General features: G+C 37.9%; 1 protein-coding gene across 1 annotated transcript in view; it reads right to left on the bottom strand.

The window, feature by feature from the left end:
* Window positions 1-333: 333 nt before the first annotated feature.
* The window catches only part of LOC109071892 (B-cell receptor CD22-like), a 35413-nt gene continuing 25669 nt past the window's right edge, over window positions 334-10077 (bottom strand). The window contains exons 7-12 of the mRNA XM_042764788.1: window positions 1938-2195; window positions 1592-1843; window positions 1414-1513; window positions 1227-1266; window positions 649-905; window positions 334-543 (exon numbers count right to left, since the gene is read on the bottom strand). Of these exons, the coding sequence (XP_042620722.1) occupies window positions 486-543; window positions 649-905; window positions 1227-1266; window positions 1414-1513; window positions 1592-1843; window positions 1938-2195 (965 nt within the window). The 3' untranslated portion in view covers window positions 334-485. The remainder of the gene's footprint in view (window positions 544-648; window positions 906-1226; window positions 1267-1413; window positions 1514-1591; window positions 1844-1937; window positions 2196-10077) is intronic.

Genomic DNA, 10077 nt, shown 5'->3' with positions numbered 1-10077 from the left:
ATATATATATATGCACACCGAACGTAGTTCCAGGCAGCTCTCCTGACCGCATTACAGTTCTATATCACTTCACATATAGTAAAGCTATAATAACGGAAATCACAGGACTAACAAAAACAACAACATGACAGACAATTTTCCGAAAGTAAATACACACGACATTTCTCACATCCCTTTAAATATATCATCTGATCGATGTCTTGAGGTGTGGTAACCGTAGTATAAGTGGAATAATTGACTCCGGGCTATTGAATTATTTAGAAAAATAATGCACACCCGAGGTGTAACTCCGCTTCGGTCATCACCACCTCGGGTGTGCATTATTTTTCTAATAATTCAACGGCCCGGAGTCAATTATTCCTTACATATATAAAACACACACAAAACATGAACAGATGAGTAAATTATTCCACAACTGTACAATTATCCAACAATCTCTCATTAAACAGTCGAGCACAGGCTTTGTGTTCGCTGGTCTGTATCATTCATTTGACACTGCTGTAGATAACCATTGCATCTTCCACAATTTGAACATTTGATTGCCTAAAAAAAATTTAAAAAAAATAATAATAAAATCAAACAGGAGCACAACAGTGTTATAGCTCTGATTAGATGATCTGTGCTGGTCAAGTTGTTGTTTTCTCTCACCTCTCGGCAGCATCAGGCTGATGAACTCTTATATCATCATACTGACATTCATCTTCTTCCGGTCTGTTCCTCTCTTTCTTTCGGTGATATTGGACAGTTGCATACTGGATCTCCTCAGTATCTCTGGATTCAGGAGTTTCTCCTCTGAATCTGCTGGGTTTCACACTGGCATACAGAGCATCATTGACTGGATCAGGTTCAGAAAGAGACTCGTCATGAACTGAAACTCTCTGTGACACATCAGCATAAAGATCATTCTGAAAGACAAGAAAATACAGAATTAAGACAAATAAATCAGCTTTTTTCAGAGGTGAGGTACAGCTTTTCTACAGAAGTAGGTCTCAAAATGTTGCATTAGTTCAAATCACATTAATATAGGGATGTAAAATATGAGTATATTTCCTTGATACACACATGCTGTGGAGAAGAACAGGACAGAATGAGCTTTTGAATTGAATGACGAATGTTCATTCCCAGCATAGTTTGCTATGATTATACAATTAGACCAACAAATCTGCATTAAAATTGTAAACTTTTTAAAAATGCTATATGAAATGTGTTATGTCTGGATGATTTACCTGTTTCATTGTGAGATCAGTTTTAACACTCCTTTTCCTCCTGTTATATTGACAGATGACAGACAATAACATCAGAATGAATGTACAGAGAGAAAATATGAATGCTGTTTTTAAAGATTTGAAATAATTCTTGCTATATTATTTAAAACTACATTTATACAACCACTGCAGTTTTTATTGAACTCGCATTATAAACAGGATGATGATGATGATGATGATGATGATGATGAATACTCCTCCAGATGTTGCTGTGATCACAATCACGTTCCTATCAGCTCCAGGATGAACTGAAAGATGAAGATCATCATAATTAACAAAATGATGAATGATGTGAAGATACAGGAGTGTGTTAATAAAAGCTTCACCTGTGACAGTAACAGCGTCTGATCTCTGAGATCCATGTTGATTGTGAGCCTCACAGTAGAAGCGTCCACTCTGTAGTGCGCTGAAACTCTGTCCAGATCCAACAGCTGAGCTTTGATTCTCCCTGAACCAGCTGAACCAGCTGAAGTTCAGAGCAGGAGGGTTTGAATCACTGCTGCAGATCAGAGTCACTGAATCTCCCTCCACTATTACACCAGATCCATTTATAGACACTGAGACGTTCTTTGGAGGATCTAATAACAATCACCATATTATTAAAGACCTCTTATGCATTTTAAAAAATTACTAATGTGAGCTAAAATTATAAAAAGAATCTAATATACTCACACATGACGTTTAAAGCCACAGCATCAGAGTATTTCTCTCCATGTTTATTGATGGATCTGCACTTGTATTCTCCACTGTGATCAGAGCTGATGTTTGAGATGCTGTAGATTCTTCCAGATCCTACAAACGTTCCTCCTTTAAACCAGCTGAAGTTCAGAGCAGGAGGGTTTGAATCACTGCTGCAGATCATTGTCACTGAATGACCCTCCACTATTTCACCAGATCCATTTATGGACACTGAAACATTCCTGGGAGGATCTAAAACAGCATAATACATGAATCACCCTCTATTATTGCAACTGATGGACTGATGAGGAGCACAGGATTTGTTGGAACTACAAAGCAAAACCCCCAAAGAAATTAACTCTCCTCAGTGTTATATGAGTCCACACTCAAGAGCATTAATATTAACAATAAAGCAGTGTTAAGGTTAATGAGATGTTTTAAAGTCACCATGATGGGGGTCAGTGTTTGTTTTCGTTAGACTTTTGATCAGTGACTAGTAATGGAAGAAACAATCATTTTTGATGCTTCGAATAAGTCACTACAATGGTAACTTAAAAGGGTTAGTCTTTCCTTTAGTGTTTCTGCTTGTTAACTTCAGGGTCCGTATTCTTAAAGACTCTAAGAATCCTCTAAGAAAGCTCCTAATATAGCTTAAAAATTTGTAGGGTCTTAGATAAAGAGCAATTCAGGTCCAATCTGAGGGCAACTCTGAGCAAGGAAAAGACAAAAACTTTCATCTTTGTGAGGAATCTGGGCTGACCCCATTGCTACATATGACAAAGTCTTTTGAAGACTGTGATAGGCTAGTTGTCCAAGAAGAAACAAAAAAAGTATGCGTTAGGGTTTATTATAAGCCTTCATCTTGAAATAACAGGCACACACATTATATATATATATATATATATATATATATATATATATATATATATATATATATATATATATATATATTAGTGCTGGGCAATGATGAAAATGTTTAATCACGATTAATCACATGATTGTCTGCAATTAAATATGATTAATCGTATTGCTGTGCACAAAATTCAATAATGCATTCAAAAGTAGTGTATTGTGCACTTTTTTCATTTAAAAGTACTGCTATATAAACAAAAGTGCAATAACATTTGGTTTGCAAACACTTTAAACAAAGGTGCTTTTTTATAGCAGTATTCCTTTTACATATAGCAGTTAAAATATTTCTTATAAATCTCAACTTATAACATTAATGTAATCAAATTAAATATAAAACCAAAGCTATTTGCCACTGCCATGGCATTAACGTTTTTATAGAAAATATTTTATAATTTGTTATAGAAAAACAAGTTATGCTCAGAGTCCAGAGCCTTGATCTTAACATTATAACAGGCACCTTCTGAGTAGAGACCTGCACTATCGCGGGACCAAACGCAACAGAGTGCGGTGCGGGACAACACTTGACGGGCAAGTGTGGGTGCGAGTGCGGGCAGGTAAGAGACTCCTGTGTGCAGGATGCGGGAGAAACTCACACAAGGCAATCTTAACTGTGCCCGAAGATGTTTGATCTCCAAAGCCCGGTTCATTTGACTAGTGTGAGCTTTCTGTGCCGTGCTCGGGCGCGGTTCGTTTAGCCGGCCCTGGATCAGTTGGAAGAGGTGGGCCAGAGCACGTTTCAGTTACTGTATATATAGATCAGTGAGTATGAGCTCTAACCTTGCCGGGGCATGGAACTTATGATACTTGCAGGATGATTGCGTGAACATTTCTGAGTGGCAAGAGTAATTGATCTGTAAAGCAGTATATTGTGAGAGTGCCATATGTTACTGTGTCCCAAACGACTCACAATAATAAACCTCAAAGTTAACAAAACGATGCACTCCACTGTGAAAAAAAAAAGTGAAAGTGAAGTGACATACAGCCAAGTATGGTGACCCATACTCAGAATTTGTGCTCTGCATTTAACTCATCCAAAGTGCACACACACACAGCAGTGAACGCACACACACCGTAGACACACACACACACAACCTTAGGGTTAGGAGTCAAATTCACTAACCATTAGGCCATGACTTCCCCTGTGCTGTGCGTGAGCACTTCTCTGCTGTCTTCATGTGCAGAAACTTCCTATTTTCCCACTTATGAAGTCGTGAGCGCTTAATGTGAGCGCAGCTACAGTCTTAGGCCCACCCCAAATGCTCTCTTTGGTTAAGACATGTGATGACACCCATCCCAAGCCAGTACTTATCAACATCCCACCCCTCCTGTTTCCCCTGGTTTGTCTGTATGTGTATTCAGAGCCAATGAGCAACAGACTTTCATAATAATAAAAAACTGCATTAATACGCGATAAAATAATTGCCGGCGTTAAGCAATTAATGCGTTAACACGACAATAACGTGTTAACTTGCCCAGCCCTAATAAATAAATAAATAAATAAATAAATATAGGTGCTTCTCAATAAATTAGAATGTCGTGGAAAGTTCATTTATTTCAGTAATTCAACTCAAATTAAACAATAAATTTAATGCACACAGACTGAAGTAGTTTAAGTCTTTGGTTCTTTTAATTGTGATGATTTTGTCTCACATTTAACAAAAACCCACCAATTCACAATCTCAACAAATTAGAATACTTCATAAGGCCACTAAATAAATTAAAAAAAAAACATTTTTAGTGAATTGGTGGCCTTCTGGAAAGTATGTTCATTTATAGTACATGTACTCAATACTTGGTAGGGGCTCCTTTTGCTTTAATTACTGCCTCAATTCGGCATGGCATGGAGGTGATCATTTTGTGGCACTGCTGAGGTGGTATGGAAGCCCAGGTTTCTTTGACAGTGTCCTTCAGCTCATCTGCATTGTTTGGTCTCTTGTTTCTCATTTTCCTCTTGACAATACCCCACAGATTCTCTATGGGGTTCAGGTCTGGTGAGTTTGCTGGCCAGTCAAGCACAGCAACACCATGGTATTTTAACCAACTTTGTGTGCTTTTGGCAGTGTGGGCAGGTGCCAAATCCTGCTGAAAAAATGAAATCAGCATCTTCAAAAAGCTGATCAGCAGAAGGAAGCATGAAGTGCTCCAAAATTTATTGATAAACGGGTGCAGTGACTTTGGTTTCCAAAAAGCACAATGGACCAACACTAGCAGATGAAATTACAGCTCAAATCATCACAGACTGTGGAAACTTAACACTTGACTTCAAGCAACTTGGGCTATGAGCTTCTCCACCCTTCCTCCAGACTCTAGGACCTTGGTTTCCAAATTAAACAAAACTTGCTCTTGTCTGAAAAGAGGACTTTGGACCACTGGGCAACAGTCCAGTTCTTCTTCTCCTTAGCCCAGGTAAGACGCCTCTGACGTTGTCTGTGGTTCAGGAGTGGCTTAACAAGAGGAATACAACAACTGTAGCCAAATTTCTTGACATGTCTGTGTGTGGTGGCTCTTGATGCCTTGACCCCAGCCTCAGTCCATTCCTTGTGAAGTTCACTTAAATTCTTGAGTAGATTTTGCTTAACAATCCTCATAAGACTGCGGTTCTCTCGGTTGATTGTGCATCTTTTTTTCTCCACACTTTTTCCTTCCACTCAACTTTCTGTTAACATGCTTGGATACAGCACTCTGTGAACAGTTAGCTTCTTTGGCAATGAATGTTTGTGGTTTACCCTCCTTGTGAAGGGTGTCAATGATTGTCTTCTGGACAACTGTCGGATCAGCAGTCTTCCCCATTATTGTGTAGCCAAACTGAGAGACCATTTTGAAGGCTCAGGAAACCTTTGCAGGTGTTTTGAGTTGATTAGCTGATTGGCATGTCACCATATTCTAATTTGTTGAGATTAAATTGGTGGGTTTTTGTTAAATGTGAGCCAAATCATCACAATTAAAAGAACCAAAGACTTAAACTACTTCAGTCTGTGTGCATTGAATTTATTTAATACCAGAGTTTAACAATTTGAGTTAAATTACTGAAATAAATGAACTTTTTCACGACATTCTAATTTATTGAGAAAGCACCTGTATATATATATTATTTTTTATTTGCCCTGCTGTTAATGTTGTTCTTAAGATTCTACAGATGTAGATTCTACAGCGTCTAATACTTTAGTTTTATCCATCGCACCCAGAAATAAACTGCAGTGCTTTACAACTATAGGACAGGAAGAGCTAAATAAACTTATCACTGCATCTAAACCAACAACATGTTTATTAGATCCTGTACCCACTAAATTACTGAAAGAGCTGTTACCTGTAGCAGAAAAACCGCTTCTCAATATTATTAACAAGCCTCTTATTAAGAAACCACAACTAGATCCTAGTGAACTGGCAAATTACAGAACCATTTCAAATCTTCCATTTATGTCTAAAATTTTAGAAAAAGTTGTGTCTGCTCAATTGTGCTCCTTCCTGCAAAAAATTATCTCTATTAATATTTTCATTCGGGTTTCAGGCCCCATCATAGCACAGAAACTGCACTTGTTAAAATTACAAATTACTTGCTTCTTGCGTCAGACCAAGGCTGCATCTCATTGCTAGATTTACTTGATCTTAGTGCTGCGTCCGACACCATAGATCACAACAAACTCATAGATAGATTACAAAACTATACAGGTATCCAAGGGCAGGCTTTAAGATGGTTTAGATCCTACCTGTCCGATCGCTACCACTTTGTTTATTTAAATGGGGAGTCATCTCATTTACACCAGTAAAATATGGAGTGCCAATATATACATGTTGCCCCTTGGTAATATCATTAGAAAATACTGGATTAGTTTCCACTGTTATGCTGATGATACTCAACTATATATCTCAACGAGACCAGATGAAACTTCTAAATTATCTAAGCTAACAGAGTGTGTTAAAAATGTAAAAGATTGGATGACCAATAATTTTCTCCTATTAAATTCAGATAAGACAGAGATATTACTTATTGGACCAGAAAACATTACACAGAATCTCTTAGATTACAATTTGCAATTAGACGGATGTACTGTTACTTCCTCTACTGTCAAAAATCTGGGTGTTATATTAGACAGTAACTTGTCTTTTGAAAATCATATTTCCCATGTTACAAAAACAGCATTCTTCCATCTTAGAAACATTGCCAAGCTACGAAACATGTTACCTGTTCCTGATGCAGAAAAGCTAGTTCATGCATTCATGACCTCTAGACTGGACTATTGTAATGCACTGCTAGGTGGTTGTCCTGCATCCTCAATAAACAAGCTACAGGTAGTCCAAAATGCAGTGGCTAGAGTCCTTACCAGTTTAAGAAAATGTGATCATATTACCCCAATTTTACAGTCTCGGCACTGGCTACCTATTAAGTTCCGTATCAGTTACAAAATATTATTACTTACTTATAAGGCCCTTAATGGTTTAGCTCCTGCGTACCTAACTAGTCTTCTGCACGCTACAATCCATCACGCTCCCTAAGGTCACAAAACGCTGGACTTTTGATAGTACCTAGGATAGCAAAGTCCGCTAAAGGAGGTAAAGCTTTTTCACATTTGGCTCCCAAACTCTGGAATAGCCTTCCTGATAATGTTCGGGGTTCAGACACACTTCCTCTGTTTAAATCTAGATTAAAAACACACCTCTTTGGCCAAGCATTCAAATAATGCATCTCATAATTTTGGACTGCAGTTATATCTGATCAAATGCGCATTATTACTCTTTAGCTTGGATTAAACTAATTAATTTTACTTGGCTGGAACAGCAGCTACGCTAACTATGTCTCTATTTGTTTCTCTGTTTTGCCATTTACACAACACCTGAGAAGAGATGATGCCAACCCCTCAGAGGACCTCAGATGATGCTAACCCAGAGACAACATACAGAACTATCACATTTTGCTATAAGTTTGATTGCATAATTTCTGTTAATAGTCTTATTCGTCTGTTTGTTTACGTCTTTTTTGATTTTTCTGAACATTTCTGCCTTATGCACATAAACTGACAGTCACCACTGATAAGCTACTACTAAATATTGTAGAAACTTAATTTTCTGTAAAGTTGCTTTGCAATGATTTGTATCGTAAAAAGCACTATACAAATAAACTTGAATTGAATTGAATGTTGTTCTTAAGGTATTTGATAGGAAATGAACAATAAGGTTCTGAAAGTGTTGTAATTGTTTGTTTGATCACTTTGCTTGTAGAAGGTTATGAGAGACTCAAATCATCACTTCTGCAAGGTTGCAATTTTCCAGTTGCCAAATATGTTACAGCCATGTCCACACAACAGCAGAATACGGTTGTCAGTACTGTATTTGAGTCCTTAACATGGTTACGTTCAAACAATACAGTTATTTACGGGGTGACAACAGCTTTCTATAACCAATATCACACCCATCTATTTTCAGGACACACAACCGCATTCTCGGAAAACACACGCTGTATGAACTGGACAACTTTGTAGTACAGTGCGAGATCTGCTCATGTGTGGTGGTTTCACTTTGGGTAAGTTACAGCGACTGAGAAATAAGCTGTGCGTCATCTGAAGGTTTTAGATCCAGTCACTAGCTGACTTTCCATCCACCTATTTTTATGCGCATTTTGGAATATCACACAAAAAAAGCTGGGTGGAAACTTTAAATTCTAAAATTGAACATAAAAAAACATGCACACATTTGAGTAGGATAAGCTTTTTATCCGATAAAAAAAAAAAAATGTGCATAAACTATGATGGAAACATATATACTGAATAAATTCCTCCATGCTTGTCAAAAAAGTCATGTTTTGCGCTATGAGATGGGATAACTTGACTAGCAGTGCACCGATCTCGTTCATAGCATCTTTGGCTGCATTTACACTGCAGGTCTTGATGCCCAAATCCGATTTTCTGACTATATCCGATTTTTTTGATGACCCGCTTACATCATCTTTTAAAAGTGACCCGTATCCGATTTTTGCATTTTCACTATACACTGCTGAAACTACCAAACGTAGACGTTCTGATCTGGAAAAGGAAGTAAAACAGCACGAAATACAATGAATGCAGATGCAAATAAAATTATAGTGTTTTCCTTTCCACAATATTTTGAAAAGTCAACAAAAAAATCTGCAAAACATTGGTCTCGTACGGCGGAGAAAAGGAGGACTTAAAAGACATGAAACCTCTGCAATGCTCGACTGTGTGTATCCTTCGTCCTCCATCACGCCTATAATAAGTCATGTGATCTCAGTTGGTCGTGTCCACCTGAGTTGACGACACTTTTTTAATGACGTACAACTCGCATTTACTGGGGAATATCCGATTTGTCTGCTTACATGGCACACGCAAATGCACGTATCCGATTCATATCCGATTTATTACCACATATGAATGAGGCCTGAATCCGATCAGAGAAAATCAGAATCCATGCGGTTTTTTCCTGCTTACATGTTCACCGGTCATATCCGATCTGTGCCACATGAGAGGAAAAAATTGGAATTGGGTCACTTGAACCATGCAGTGTAAATGGGGCCTATATGTTGTTTTGGTCATTCTGAAATGCCTGAGGAAAGTCTGTTTTCAAAGTATTTCTGTATAATTGTCTTACACGACTAAGTTCCCAAACTGCAGCATCCACCTCTGAAAGCATTGACAGCATTTATTGTGTTACGTCTGCTCGCTCTGAGGCGCAAGTAATTTATATCATATATGAAAATTATTATATTCAGTGGCTTCTCCTCTATTCTTAGTGATATTTAGTGTCACAGTTTACAAGGAAGTGACGATTGTTTTTTTTTGTTGTTGTTTTTTTGACTCGTTGGATGGAAACAGTGCTTTATTTGCATATGTTTTATGCGATATTCCAGTTTTGCACATAATTAATTAATTTGAATCTTTGGATGGAAACATAGTGTTCTCCACTGGAGCGGTTTCCGTCAGTTATGTGTTCTGTGCGGGACTCAAATGCAGTGTCATGTGTGAGATGCAGAATAGGATGCGAGTGCACATGGGCTTGATTTCAAGATGCTACTGTAAGCTGCTGTTTGAACGGGACATTTTGAGACTCACACCTGTAAAGAAATGCGGTTGTCAATTCCTAAAACTGACAGTGTGAACGTGGCCGTGGTTAATGTAGTGACTACTTTCATTTCTACCGTTATGGCAGGTTTAAACTGTGTCAGAATTGTTAGCGTGTCTCTAATATCAGTCACAGACATGATCACTGCACA

The sequence above is a fragment of the Cyprinus carpio genome, chromosome A1, assembly GCF_018340385.1.
Source record: "Cyprinus carpio isolate SPL01 chromosome A1, ASM1834038v1, whole genome shotgun sequence".
Taxonomy (NCBI): Eukaryota; Metazoa; Chordata; class Actinopteri; order Cypriniformes; family Cyprinidae; genus Cyprinus; species Cyprinus carpio.
This window is presented reverse-complemented; position numbering and strand designations above follow the sequence as displayed.